Raw genomic sequence first — 15,678 nt, 5'->3', positions numbered from 1 at the left:
AAAATATACAGCGAGCTCATGGTGGGTTCAGAGTGTCCCGTTCTTCTCTGAAGAGACACTCTGTTGTGAAGTAAGTGTGTGTGTGTGTGTGTGTGTGCAAATGTAATAGAAGCTTGGTAACTGTATGCCAAACACACTGTTTAAAATAAAGCTTATCTGTCTGTCTATCTATCTATCTATCTATCTATCTATCTATCTATCTATCGATCTATCTATTTATCTATCTATCTATCTATCTATCTATGTATTAAACCTAAATGCCCAGGCCCTGAATTCAGACTTTTAAGCCAGTAAGTTTATGATCCTGTTGCTACAGTATCTGACACATTAATGTACTGAGATCAACAGGAGGCCTTGACCTCTAGGCAACTAGTGAACCTGTTCTGGAGAATCTTTATATTGTCTTTTTCTTTCGCTATTGCTTTACAAACTGCAACAAGCTTTGGAAGTGCCGATGATCATCACAGCCAAATTACTATTGAGCCAGACAGTTCTTGGATATATCAACATTGAAGTTTGATGGTGAGAGTGCTTTCATATGTGTCTTTATGTCTTCAAGTTGGTAGTGCATGGCTTGGTCATTCTGTGTTTCCCTGTCAGTAATTCATTGAGGAGGCAGATTTTGCATAAGTCACAGTACTAAAGTTCCCCATGAAGACACAGCCGAGCTGAGAATGTTTCTTTAGTTTAACATTTTTTTAAGACTAATGGAACTCTGGTAAAATATGTCATGTGAGATGCACAGACACACTAATCAGTGTCAAGTCTGTGTGTAAGTCTGTGTGTGTGTGTGTGTGTGGGGGGGGGGGGGGGGCGTTGTTGGAGAAGCACAACTACAAGGCTGTCACTGATGTGTGGGGCACTGGGCATAATGGACAAATAAACAAACACAGTCTGACCTGCAGGTCATCTCCTGTCAACCTGTAGTTCCTGCTCCCAAGGGGGGCGCGTCTGCAGTAGCGGACAATGGAGATGCATGCCAGCGAGGGGCACTGGCAGTAACGAGGGCAAATCCCCACATATTAGTCACAGCTAGAAGAAAGGTCAAAATAGCACACTTGGCTAAAAATAGTCCCAGCTGCTAAAAATGCCATCACCGTAACAAAGATGGGGTGGATGACTGCTCCATGGTGTTATATGGTATTATAGTGACAACCTCTGGCAGGCCGGTTACAAGAGAGGTTTCCTTTGCTTTACCCATGTGCTGTCATTTATGAAGACCGCTTCTAGACCTTGTAGTTTTCCATCTGGGGTCTCTGGAGAATGTATATAAACTGTATATATATACATACTGTACACAATCCCACCATACATGTACACATGCATAAAGTATGTAGTTAGACAAGGCCACTGCGTAAACACACACACACACACACACATTTACAGACATATACACACAGTCAAGCACACAGAGGGCATTACATAACCACTGATCCCTGTCGCGTATGCGACCTGAGCTTTCTTTGTCTGCGGAACAGGCTGTAGATTTTACAGTGACAACTCTATAACAAATTGTTTTGCTGGGCGGCTGAAGCGTGCAGACCAGTTAATTCCCAAAACAGGTGACGGCAGTGATGTGGCGAGGGGGCAGGGACAGGAACAGGGGACAGGACAGGACAGGACGGGACAGGATGGGATGGGGAGGGACGAGGGGAGGCGAGAGGGCATAGGACCTTGCTCCAGAATGCCCCAGCTGCGGACGGTGTGGAGCTGTCACTGAGCTCCTATTCTGAGCCGGCGCGTGGCCACGGCTAATTTCAGTCTCAGACCAAACGTCAGGCCCCTGGGGAAGCTCACCTCCACTTACCACTCCAGAGTGGGTTGGGGGAAACCTTCCCAGCATCAAAAGCACTGGGTTCAATGGACACTTTTGATCAGCAGTGGTCGGCCATTTAATAGAAATTTATCCAACAATCCTCTCCTAAATATGTGTTTTGGTGTGAAGTGACACTTGCATACCGTGTTCCTATCTGTGGGATGAGTTTTTTTGTGTTTCCAAGTTCTATAACTAGTCTGGTGTCAAGGGCTCTGATTTGATCCTTTCAGATAGCTGGGCGGCAATGAGGACTATGAACCTTTTAAAATATAGAGGTACATTCCTCGGTATATTCTGCTAAAATGTAAGCTACACAAAATGTAGATGGTAATTCCACAGTTCCGTTCAGCTAATGTAAAATAAAGTTTTGCTCATGTGTCACTTCCTTTCAGGCAAATTAGAAATATGAGTAGCAATGAAAACACTAATATTTCCCGTTATTCTTTGGGAAAGCAGAAAGAGTTTTTTTGTCTGGAGAACCATACGAGCCTCCACTAAATCTCCCACATAACTGTAAGGCCTGTATTGGTTTTAAAATATTTTTGTCATTTTTCCAGTTTTTTTTATATAATTCCATAAAGCCTCAAGCACGTTTGGTCTTTCACATTCAAACCCCTGCTCACTTTTGTCTTGTCATTCCACATCTTGTGCAATGTTGCGCAGTAATAATGACCGGCGATGCGCAACACAGTGCCCTTCCTCATTCTTTCCAACGACTCTGGAGAGTAGGGCGCCAATGCCAGCTGCCAGCCTCCCGTTACCAGGCCGCAGGGGTTTATGGACAGCTCAACTGGTGGGCAGGCATGCGTCCCTGTTGGCCCTCGCAACCTGTCCCCGTCCACCGCTCACTTCACAGGAATGTTGATGAGGTGACCCGCTGCCTCGGAGGAGGACACCGGCCGACAAATCATCCGCTCCCGCGTGCCATGGTGACGGACTGCAACCGGCTTTTGTGTGAATGCGAAGAATGTGAGCTCGAAAAAAAAATGCTCTATCAGCAACCACCACGGGCAACTTCACCACACATATTAGTGGTGAGGACCTGCCCCAGATGTCAAATAAAAACATGACAGACTGACTATGTGTGTGTTTGGATTGATGGAATACCGTTGCAAACTGAAGGATCGACCACTGTATGCAGGGGCGTAGCACAAGATCCTGGGCCCCTGCATAGGCAGTCCTGATGGGCCCCCATGTTCCTCAACCCAGGTAAAATAAAATATATTCCAGACTTTTCAAGGGTCCTCTCCCCCCTTGAGCCCCTATAATCAGTAGGGGTTTTACCCCCAGTCCGACGCCCCTGACTGAATGTTAGCCTACAACACACTGAATAATTGGTGCCAAGGGTTCTTGAGCTGCCTGGATTCCACCACACAGAGACATAGGCCTACATTGACGTGAGTAACAGAATTAAGAGCTCCACCTCAAGTGTCAAAACCGTTGTTTTTTGAGAAATGCATTTCATATGCAGGAATGCAGTATTTTGGAGTATTTTTGTTGTATGTGACCTGGCCTAAAGGCTGAGGTCCCATCAGTGCCAACACCAGTCTTTTTAGTCACACACCACGCTTACCCACAAGGTATCTGACTCTAGCCTGCTTTCAGAGAGCAACAACATAAAACCCAAAGATTAGCTTGAGCTGATGCACACACAGAGTGACCATCACATGTTGAGTACAGCTGCAAAATGATATCCAACTGTTAACATGTTTCCCACGAAAAAAATCTGACCATCAACTGCTTTTTATTTTTCAGAATGTTACTCACCCGGCAGACATGACCCCTCAGTAGAACCAAGTATGGTTCTAATAAAGTAGTATAACACTGCCCCCTCGTGGCCACGTTGCACAACAACAGGGAGACATTTAAATGTCAAATGGTTTGGAAAGACCACACATAAAGGTGCACTGCAGACTGGAGATAGTTTGCATGTCAGTCTGCAAGAGTCATAATGTACATGGTACATCTCAGTCCGGTGAAATGTGTTATTGGCTATCAAAAAGCAAGCAGTAGACACACCTGCTTCTAACCTGGAAATGTCCTTTCGTTATACTGGATTAAATTCATAGCTTTGCAGTGGGTTGCATACGTTTACACCCCCATGATAAAGTTGACTAAAAAGAGGAATAAAAAATAATATTTTGAAAATTGATCTTAATGCCTTAATTTAGAAAATGAGAAAAAAATTCAACCCTTAAAGCGATGGTTCGGAGTAATTTTACCCTAGGGTTCTTTGCACCATGACCCCGAGCCAAACACCCTCCCAGAACCTTTTTTCCCTTGGTCGAGCCCTGGTCGAGTAGCGCTATCAAAAACTCCCCCCGTCAGAAACGAATGACGTTCTGCAGTCATGATGGAACCAACTTTTATCTCGTAAATTACCCCACTAATAATGCCCTGAATGGTACGAAACTTCTGCAGTAGTACAACTACGACATTTAGTCCAACAACGAGGCATTAGAAAGTTTGTAAGTGCACCAGGAGTTTATTTAAATAAGACTTGCCTGATTATCTGCTACTATACCGCTGCGTCAACGTTTCTTCCGTGATTTGGGAAAAGCCTGTAAAAGTCGTTGCAGGAAGCGATTACATCAACGTTTTTTGGTATATCCAGTTTTAAATATTTTTTTTTCCGAAGTGTTTACAACTTAGTAATAACTAATAATTGTTGCAAACTGGACTACGAACAAAATATTAGTGCATTCCTGGATCTACATCCTTATGCATGCTTCCTGCCAGGACTTTTACAGGCTTTTCCCAAATCACGGAAGAAACGTCGATGCAGCGATATAGTAGCAGATAATCAGGCAAGTCTTATTTAAACTAGATGTACCGCATAGCGGTACAAAATATGACCGCCGCTCAGTCCTGTACATCCGTTCCGCGAAAATAAAGCACACTTCAATTTGTCTCCATATTTTACTCCATCCCCCACTCTTGAAACTTTTGTGTATGCTTGTTTGGCATGCCTGAGTGTGTGTGTGCGGCTGCACAGAAAGTAGCCTACTGGTGCTGAAAAGGTGAATAGATTGTAGAATAGCCAAAGAAGATGTAGCATTGTTATAAAACCTTTAAAATCTCTAAACAATCACAAGTAGGGCAGTTCATCACAGTTCATCCATTGCAACTGGATTGATGAAAGGTCACTTACACCTGTAGGCTACATTGTATTTGGGAAAAGCAAAAGGTATCAGCATAATGTTATTTATTTATTTATTTGTTTATTTATTTATTTATTTACAAAAACATCTCAGCCGTTTTCAACAGCTATCAAAAACAAAGGTCATTTTTGGATGGATGGATTTTTTTGTGAATGTTTCTTCTTCTACATAAGATTTTAGTCATCTTTAGTTCATGTAATACTTTATTGTCAATGCACAAATTAAGTAACAGTAGTCTGAAACGTTATTGTTAATGCACAAATTAAGTAACAGTAGTCTGAAACGAAATGCTGTTTTACTAGTGGTGCAAATAACTGACATGTCCAAATGGGCCTTGATGAAATGCGTCGCTAGACTGTTCATACACATTTTAACGGGCCAAAGTTGAAGAGCTGTTGTCCGTTATTGTTCGTGCAAATATAGGCTGATTCATGTTCCCTTGCATTGTGTAACTGAGGTCCATGGCTAGTCTGGCTTTCACCAGACCAAGCTCAATCTTTTAAGAAATCAAAAAATAAATAGCGGGCAGATCAGGCTGGGTTCACCAAGCGAGCCTAGTCCATAGGCACCCGATATTGTTCACGCTCTGGCTATTCTAAATGCAAAAATGCATCAGGGAGTTATGACAAAACTGTAACTAACAAACTAGATCCTAATAGAAAGCTGTTAGCTTCCTTAAAGGAGAATTCCGGTGTGATTTTGACCTAAAGTGTTTTGAAACATGATACCGAGTGTGAACGTATGTCTCATAGCCCATCTCGGCTTGTCCCCTGCACTCCGAAATCTGGCGCTAGTTAGCCGATGCTACCAACAAGGCGGTCAATGGTGGTGCCTCGGCATCGGCATAGCCATGCAAATAAATCACTGTTTTACACCATTTACGAGGCTCAATGTATCTCCACACTTCATTGGTAGACTTCCGAGGGCCCTGACATTTAAAACGAGACATTGAGAACTTTGAAAAAGCACTGGTAGTTTACTTACAAGACGATTTATACAGACAGTATCTTCTCGAAGTTTAGCGTTTGCAGCCATCTTGAATTTAGTCACGATAAGTCGAGCGACGAGTAAGAATGAACAGGTATGATAAGGGATCAGATTCCAAAAATAATTCCGTGGAAATGCATGGATTCCAGTTGCTGCTACTGGAAGAAACTGTAATCCATGCATTTCCACAGAATTATTTTTGGAATCTGATCCCTTATCATACCTGTTCATTCTTACTCATCGCTCGACTTATCGTGACTAAATTCAAGATGGCTGCAAACGCTAAACTTCGTGAAGGTACTGTCTGTATAAATCGTCTTGTAAGTAAACTACCAGTGCTTTTTCAAAGTTCTCAATGTCTCGTTTTAAATGTCAGGGCCCTCGGAAGTCTACCAATGAAGTGTGGAGATACATTGAGCCTCGTAAATGGTGTAAAACAGTGATTTATTTGCATGGCTATGCCGATGCCGAGGCACCACCATTGACCGCCTTGTTGGTAGCATCGGCTAACTAGCGCCAGATTTCGGAGTGCAGGGGACAAGCCGAGATGGGCTATGAGACATACGTTCACACTCGGTATCATGTTTCAACACAATTTAGGTCAAAATCACACCGGAATTCTCCTTTAAGCTACAGGTAGGCTTATAAGGTAGGCCTATTTACAACATAAATTGTCAATAAGCTATGCTGGCGACACAAATAAAATCTCCTTTGGAAACCAATGGCTTAAGCCTTACAGTATCAAGCGGACTTAAATTGCCATATCGTGGCGAAAAGTTGTAATAAAATTCACGCAGCTCCATGAGTCAAGGAAAGCGCGAATGAAGTAGCCACCTCTAAATGGGACCCACTAGCCTAAACAGTAGCTTATGGTGTGTTGCTAAAGCAGCCATAATGAAATGAAGGTGTCATTGTTTGGATACTTCACACACACGTGCTTTTTAATTTCACAGACTACAACTACCAAGCTGGAATCAAAGCACATCGATTCCCCTCTCAGACCCTGCACGCACTTCAAACAAAATAAACAGGCGTCTCAGTCTCACGCATGTAGGCAAAACTGTATCAGATCGGTGTAACGTTGGTAAATCTTCCATTGCACAGAATGATTTTTGTAGCACGTGCAACAAATGACAGTCGAAAGATACAATTACAGTGCTGTTATCAATTTGCTTGGTATAACCGCATTTATAGTTTTCTACAAATGCAATCAATCAAATTGGCCTCCATCACTCAACCAACGCTAACGGTGACATTGCCTAGGTCCTTATTGATATTATAAGATTAACGTACCTGCAGTAAAAACCAAGCATGTCCGATAAACATCCTCAGATTTATTTCGGCTTCAAGAAGAAATGGGAATTACATTTCATGTGAACATCATCCTATCCTTATTAGACGTTCTCTGCGGTAAACTATAGTCCTTGTAGGAAGCGGCCATTGTATTCCAACCCACGTTTAACTTCCAACAAAATTACGTCTCACTGCAACGATGCGCCATCTAGTGGACAAACGACTACTTATCGCCAATACTGGAAATGCAGCCATGATGATGATGATGATGAATATTTATTTTGGCTTTCTTTTAATCCTACTGAATTTGTAATTATGTATCAGCCGTTCTAATACCGATAGTATGTGGGTGCCTGTGTGTGTGTGCATGTGTATATGTGTGCACCGCCATCTACAGGCCAATGAGTGTACAGTCACTAAATGTACACATAATCTATTTTTTTAAAGACCCCCCCATGGATGAAATTCTACGAAACTTGGCATACCCCCAGAGAATGCCAGGTCAATCATACACATAAAATTTGGTGCAGTTCTGAACATCTTAACTGAAGATAGGGACGATTAAAGCAGAATAATATTGCATTTTCATTTTTTACCGGGGGGGTGCAAATCACAAATGAGTGATTATGGGCCAGATTGATGTGGGCCCTTGAGACCAACATACCATAAAAGATTCTTCATCCTCGGTGCCACGGTTCAGGTAGTTATTTAGGAAAAACTGCTTTTTTTGCGGTTCGGGGGGCCCAGCACGGGGGGGGGAGTGGACCCCGGGGACGAAACGAAATTTTTCCGTAAAAGTCTAGTGGGGCTACATACCCACCAAATTTCATGTGCCCCGGTGGTTCGGTGTCCTGGGTATCGTTGACCAAAAATTCAGGAAGTAGATGACGGAAAAAAAAAAAAAAAAAAAAAAAAAAAAAAAACTTTGACAATCCCTATATGACCGCTTCGCTAGCTTCGCTAGCGGCGGTCATAATAAACTCCTGGTGCACTTACAAACTTTCTAATGCCTCGTTATTGGACTAAAGGTCGTAGTTGTACTACTGCAGAAGTTTCGTACCATTCAGGGCATTATTAGTGGGGTAATTTACGAGATAAAAGTTGGTTCCATCACGACTGCAGAACGTCATTAGTTTTTGATAGCGCTACTCGACCAGGGTTCGACCAAGGGAAAAAAGGTTCTGGGAGGGTGTTTGGCTCGGGGTCATGGTGCAAAGGACCCTAGGGTGAAATTACTCCGAACCATCGCTTTAAGGACACCAATTTTCTTTATGAATGAATAATGTATTGTAAATAAATAAATGTTCTTCATTAAAATACAGGTGGCATACCTACCCCCCCCCCCCGTTAAATTCCTATAGAGGCAGGCAGATTGTTATTTTTAAAGGCCAGTTATTTCATGGATCCAGTATACTATGCATCCTGATAAAGTTCCCTTGGCCTTTGGAATTAAAATAGCCCCACATCATCACATACCCTTCACTATACCTAGAAATTGGCATGGGGTACTTTCCATAAGATCGTCTCTCAATGCAAATCAAACCAGCTATTAGGCTAATTGAAATAAAACCATGCCAATCTCTAGGTATGGTGAAGGGTATGTGATTTCCTATTGACCAATAACAATAATGTAATGTAAGATGGCCAGAAGTGGGTTAGTAGTAGAAGACGACTACTTTAATGATTAAATAAAACAGGACACATTTTGAAAATTCACGTGAAAGTTTCATCATCAATTTCATACAACATTAATACAATCAGCCACACCAATCCAGGCTTCCAACAAGGCCCTCCTTCTGCCCCTTGAACAGAGACCAATCACTACCAATTATCATAATGCAATTACAATACAGTGCTCATCTCTTGTGACTGTAATGATTGAAAATGGCGGAATATACTAGCTGCTGACAGACCCATCAACACAACTCAGACTTCCGAGACCCTGACTTGACAGAATTCTTTGAATTTGATCTGAAATGCACTTGATCATGGTGAATATGACATAGTGACATAATTATTATACATATATAGCCATACCTTTCCATCTGTAAGTAGACACTATTGTTAAATTTCATAGCATAAAAGCAATACAAACAACATTAGTATGCATGTATATGCAATTACTATAAAATGCAAAAAGTTAAAACAAGCTTTTTGTCTAATTACAGTATATAAAAATGTGTTCTGAACTCTTTATCAAACATGGATGTTTACTTGTGCAGCATCCTGGTATCATTTCTATTTTCCCATATCTTTACAATTACAAAATAGCTGTGAAAAAAACATAGTTTAACATGCAATTCATTAATATACATTACAGTGTATTCACTAAAGCCATTTGATTTCTGATTAAAAATAGTCATTGAGTAAATCTACTGCATATGAATACAAATATTTGGTCAAATAATGGAATGTAAATGCAGATACATATCACACCTCTGGAAGGAAACTCTGGAAGTGCCTAGAACAATTTTGGAAATTCATGTTTGCTACTCCTAAGAATTCTTTTTGGCTCTATAAGCACCACCTGCTAAATACTGTGCCTGTCGACTGCATAATGTAGCAGGTAAGACACAAAAGGCCTGATGCGCATCCAGGCATGAGCTCTTGGATATAAATTCAAATATATCAACAGTACCATAAATATAGATGCTAGAGGCACTTGCACTTTATTTTGCCCTTGTCTAATTCAGAATGAAATTTAATAAAGCTAATCCTATACCAACATAAGCTTAACTAGGAAGACATACAAAGGCAGCATAGGAGAATTATTCATACAAAATAATACACTAGTCAATAATCTTTTTGGAACATTTTCAGTCCAATAGTATAACAGTCGCTGTAACCAACTAGAATAGGTTTGGAAGACAGTGTTTTTGGTACGCTGTGCTTTGACATGAGCATGACCGCACACGTGTACTCAACATATGAAGTGAAAAGGGGTGTGCAATACGACCCAGGGTCAGCCGCTGGACGACACCACCATGTCCAGCTCTTTGACCCCATCCTGGCCGCTGGTGAGGCCACAGCTGGCCGGTGACAGCTGCTCGGCGAAGTGGTTGTGGTTGGCGCGGGGCACGGGGGCGGGCGACGGCGGGGCCTGCGCCAGGCCTGGTTTCTTGGGCGGGATGGGCGGCGGGTTGCCCCGGTCAGCCCTGGGGATGGTGGGCGAGCGGATGCCGGGTGAGAGGGCGCCGATGGGCACCCGCGAGGAGGACGAGAGGGAGGGCGAGCTGGGCGCCACGTTGCGGTAGTCCATGCCAAACGGGGAGCTGTTGGGGGCAGCGGTGGCGGCGGCGGGCTTGGCTGTACCCGCTTGCTGCTGCGGCTGCGGCAGGGTGAAGCGGGACAGGACCTGGGTCACGGTGCTCCGGGCCATCTGCCGGGATGGGCTGGCTTCGGGGGACGGAGTGCCGCAGGGCGACAGTGCCCGCGGGGAGCAGGGGGAGCCCGTCTGAGGCGGAGACTGGGACTCGGGGTCCGGGAGGCCCTGGAACTTGTGGCGGGCAGCGTGGAAGCGCTGGTGGATGCCAGCCTGGTAGGAGGACTGCAGGCTGGCTGAGTTGGCACCACCGGGGGACGCACCGGACGTAGCAGTGGTGGCACCGGACGCAGATGAAGACAGGGATGCCCGGCCCGCCCGCTTGACCAACAGGGGAGATGAGCACGGGGAGGCATTGAGCGGAGACTGACCCAGGTTCTGCTGCGCGTGCAGAGGCACACAAGAGCGGCTCTCCAGGTGCCCGTTCTCCTGCGCGCCGTTGTCTTTCTCCTCCTCCTCCTCCTCCTCCTGCTCCTGTGCAGTGTGGTGGCCATTCATCTTGGGGACCTCCTCTTCCTCTCCCTGTTGCTGCTGCTGCTGTGAGGTCACGTCCATCTGTGTGTTCACTGACCTCACCTCCGGCCTCCTTTTCTCCTCCACCTCCCCACTCTCTCCTCCCTTTCCTCCTCCTCCTCCTCCTCCTCCTCCTCCTCCTCCTCCCTGCAGTGCCTCCTCCAGCTCCCCCCTCAGTCTCTCCAGCTCCTGCTGCAGCGTCCGTCCCTGGGCCTCCTCGCGGCGGAGTCGCGCCCGCAGCTGCTCGCGCTCCGTGTCCACCTCGGCCAGCTGCTCCTCGGCGCGCGCCTCCGTCTGCAGCGCCCGCTTGTGCTCGGCCTCCAGCTGCGCCCGCAGGCCCTGGGTGGCGGCGCGCTCGCGCTCCAGGCGCCGCGAGGCCTCGGCCGCCCGCTGGGCCTCCTCCTGGGCGCGCGCACCCGCCCGCTGGCACTCACGGGCCAGCGCTGACGCCAGCTGCTTGTGCTGCCCGCGCTCCTCGTCCAGCTGCTCCTGCAGCCGCCGGTGCTCGCGCTCCAGACGACGCGACTGGCCGCGCTCAAACTCCAGCTGCCCGGGGGAAAACACACACACATGAGGACACACACACACACACACACACACACACACACACACACGCATGCACGTACACACAGGTTTGACCGGAAACACACACACATGAGGACACACACACACACACACACACGCATGCACGTACACACAGGTTTGACCGAAAACACACATATGCACTTGCACAAAAAACATGAGAAAAATCTACTTCAATAAGAGCAATATACAAAATGCATATAGAAATTTCACATTGGACATTTGCATGTATTTTGAAACATATTTGTGTATACTTGTGTACACAGACACAAACTGTAGTAAGTGTGTTAATATATACAGTATTAACACACTTACTTACTGTTAATATATTAAACATGAATCATTCATTAATCACCTGTCTGTCTCCATATAGCCTCTCATAGAGTAAAAGGTCAGAGCGGTCAACTACAGTATCAACAAATATAGAATCTCTGCTTTCACATCCCCAAAACAATGGCTTAATTCTATCTGGATATACTCTCACAAGTGACATTTTACTGTAACTCAAAGGGTTCTGTTTGCTTTCAGATAGTGTAGGATCCATACTAAAAACTTCACAGAGAGAGCCAGGCATACATTCTTGACCCAGGTCAGCTACGCTGTGTTACTGAAAGACATGAGTCAGTACTAAAGAAGCAGGAGTTTGTGCCAGAATGTCCTTCATCGCAGCAGGTTGTTCCTGCAGAGACAGCGCTGTTTGTGTTGGCCAGGAGTCCTCCGTGTGCTCTGGCAGCGACTTACCTGCTGCTGCAGACGCTCTCGCTCCTTCTCCAGGATGCACGTGACGTCGTCACCCTCGGCCGTGTCCTCTGCATGCCGGCGCCTCTCCTCCTCCAGGTCCGCGATGACCTGCCATGACCACACGGGGGCGACAAAAAGGCATTAGACCGACAGCTCAGCTCAGCTCAGCCCTCCGAGGCTAGACAGATTAGCCTGTGTGGCCGACTGCTACGTCAGCACGCTAAAACAGAAACACCAAATGAGTCCTCCGCTTAAACCCATCATAGAAGTCTGTGAGTGTGCACCAGAATAAGGGTATGGGGAGGATAATGACAGCTGATCTAATTTGAAACAGGAAATTGACTGGACACTCTAGTGTGCCACAGCACAAGTCACAGGTACGATGACCATAGACCTGGGAAGGTAACACAAGCTCAATTTATAGTCAAAAGCCTTTACAAACTCTCTCAAGGAAAGTTATGATAGGGAGAGAGAGAGTTATATTCTTTCATTTAATACACCTTTTGTCCTTCATTACTAAGCTGATACATTCCAACTGAAAATACCACTCATTCTTCTGTTAAAAACGCTCCATTACTCTCTGTTTTAAAATAACAACCTCCCTGCAGCGATCTCATAAACGTGCAGTAGAGCGCCGTGTGTGAGTTTAAATACACCATTCGGTCATTTAACAGATGGGTGTGATAAATCACTGTGGATGGCAGGATCTCATAAATGACCTAACAAGAGCGGGCCTGTCTTTTGGGTTGTCTTGTGTATAAGGGCATAGAGCACTGGCACACTCTGGCCATTGCACTGACAGCTTATGAAGATTAAGGGAGCCATGTCTTTGGGTCTGTGTTTGGGTCAGTAAGAAGGCCCTGCAGTGTCTGCTCTCAGCAGACCAGTTAGCCTTGTGTGAACTGTGAGTGAGTGTTGCAGCCCCCTACCCTGCGGTGCTGGCTATCAGCAGACCAGTTAGCCTAGCCTTGTGTGAACTGTGAGAGAGTGACTGAGTGTGTGTTGCAGCCCCCTACCCTGCGGTGCCTGCTCTCAGCAGACCAGTTAGCCTAGCCTTGTGTGAACTGTGAGTGAGTGTTGCAGCCCCCTACCCTGCGGTGCTGGCTATCAGCAGACCAGTTAGCCTAGCCTTGTGTGAACTGTGAGAGAGTGACTGACTGAGTTAGTGTTGCAGCCCCCTACCCTGCGGTGCCTGCTCTCAGCAGCAGCCAGCTGCGCCAGCATCTTCTCCTGCATGCGGCGGCAGTGTCCCACCACCAGCTTCAGCACGGTCAGGGGGTCAGGGTGCACGGCCGGCTCCCCCGCCGAGGGCCCCGCCCTGGGGCCGCGCAGCGCCTCGCCGTCCCTCTGCAGCGCCAGGAAGGGGTCACTCAGGTTGAACTTCCCGTAGCGCTCCCGGACGTACGTGTTCCTGTGCTGGGCCTAAAAGGCGGAGGAGAGGGAGGGGAGAGAGAGAAAGGGTCATTACTACCACAGCCTAAGACAGTTTGACTGAAGCTATCTGCAGTCAGACCTGAGCTGAGACGCTAGTCAGCAAAAGGTGGATGACTTTGAAGTTGTGCTAATGAGCGTGGAGGAAGACAGAATATAGAGTAGAGAGTAGAGGAGAGAGAGAGAGAGAGAGGAGGGAGGGGAGTTAAATAAAGACAACAGAACTGGAGGCATCAGAGGCCCCTAAGGGCTTGTTCACAGTCTACGCAAGCAACGCAGACGCAGTTGACAACGCAAGGCCCACACAGGTTTTGAAGTGCCGTCTCATAGTCTACGCAAGCTACGCGAACAATGTGCCCCCATCAGAAATAAATGACATGGCACTCTTGGCACATTTTGCTACAGAGGTACACGCCAAACCCTCATTGTGTAGCTGGGTGTGTCCATGTTTGTGTAGTTTGGGTAGACTAAAGTATGAATCAGGCCAAAGTTTATGGGTCTTAATTGGATAACGAAACAGAGGACAACATGAGGGTCATGTCATGGGACAGTGTGTTTTACCCAGAGAGGAAGAGGAGAAACTGTGAGTTTTTAGTCTTGTGTGCAATGTATGTGTCGAGTGAGACAGAGGAGAGGGGAAACTAGTGCACACAGGCCTGGTGGTTTGTATGAGTGTTAGAGAGAGAGAGAGAGAGAGAGAGAGAGAGAGAGAGAGAGAGAGAAAGAGAGATATTGGGCGTGTTATGACCATGGGACAGCGTGGTGTAAGTGAGTGGGTGGATATGAGTGAGTGGTCTTTACAGGTTTGGGTGTTTTGTATATGACGGTGCAAAGACAGAAGAGGCACAGTCAAGACAGGAGACAGAAAAGAAACATGAGAACAGGAAAAAAGAGCCGCAAAAGACAACAAAAGAGGGAATATAAAGCACCAAATGACTAAGAGACAGCGAGTGGGCGAGTTCCAGCATCTGAGCACAACTGGAGCCTGGAGACTTCGACCATTCGCTCTGGATTACAGCTGACCGGCCTTATTACCTGACAGGCCAGAACGTCCATGTGTGTTTTGACCAGAGCAGGGATAGATAAACAGTCCGACTCTGCGTTTAATAACTTCACAGCGCGGCGCTCCGCAGCGGGCCTTTATCCGTGCCTGGGGACGTTCAGGTGTGGGCGGCACTGCACCCGGTGCTCCTTCTCTCCCCAGCGGCACACACAAATCCCACTCATGTTGCCCACTAAACAGGAAGTTAGACACAGCCGCTCCAGTGCCAGTGCCAAGAGCAACAGAAAGCATTTTTCCAAATGTGTGTGTGTGTGTGTGTGAGCAAGAGAGAGAGAGACAGAGAGAGACAGAGAGAGAAAGAAGTTGTCTGTGTTTATGTGTGTGTCTTTGTACATGCAGCTGTGTGTGTGTGTGTGTGTGTGTGTGTGTGTGTGTGTATGTGTATGTATGTGTGTGTGAGTGTGTGTGTGTGTGTCTGTTTCATCATGTTTCCGCTGAACTCTAAACACACTGGAGGAGAACACCAGCAGGGGTAGAGCGTCAATAACAGTCTGGTTATGTGAATCACACACAGTTCAATAGCACCCTACGCACGTTGGTCCCGCACTCTGGCCTGCCGCTCCTTCTGACTTGTGCTTTTCTGTCTCAGGAGTCTTACTAATGTCTGCCTTCTGATCTGGTGAACAGATATCTTTCCCTTTGGTTTCCAGCTCATCAAACAGCGCAGATATGGCGGATCACATCATCTGATGAAGGTTGCGTCTGATCAAAGGAAGGAGGATCGTCACAAGCGAGTCCCCTCGGGCTGCCTAAGTGACTCCACTTGTTT

The 15,678-nt window shown here is 46.2% G+C and overlaps 1 protein-coding gene across 2 annotated transcripts in view; it reads right to left on the bottom strand.

Moving 5' to 3' along the window:
* Positions 1-8,912: 8,912 nt before the first annotated feature.
* The window catches only part of cttnbp2nla (CTTNBP2 N-terminal like a), a 19,864-nt gene continuing 13,098 nt past the window's right edge, over positions 8,913-15,678 (bottom strand). For both annotated transcript variants that reach the window (XM_076268147.1, XM_076268148.1), the window contains exons 3-5: positions 13,598-13,837; positions 12,416-12,523; positions 8,913-11,638 (exon numbers count right to left, since the gene is read on the bottom strand). In XM_076268147.1, the coding sequence (XP_076124262.1) occupies positions 10,220-11,638; positions 12,416-12,523; positions 13,598-13,837 (1,767 nt within the window). In that variant the 3' untranslated portion in view covers positions 8,913-10,219. The remainder of the gene's footprint in view (positions 11,639-12,415; positions 12,524-13,597; positions 13,838-15,678) is intronic.

Source organism: Alosa pseudoharengus, unplaced genomic scaffold (genome assembly GCF_046254945.1).
Source record: "Alosa pseudoharengus isolate Yale_2024_CS ecotype anadromous, Long Island Sound unplaced genomic scaffold, YU_APseudo_1.1 YU_APseudo_1.1_scf_5, whole genome shotgun sequence".
In the NCBI taxonomy this organism is placed as follows: Eukaryota; Metazoa; Chordata; class Actinopteri; order Clupeiformes; family Clupeidae; genus Alosa; species Alosa pseudoharengus.
Note: the sequence above shows the minus strand (reverse complement) of the source record. Positions and strands in the feature narration are given on the sequence as shown.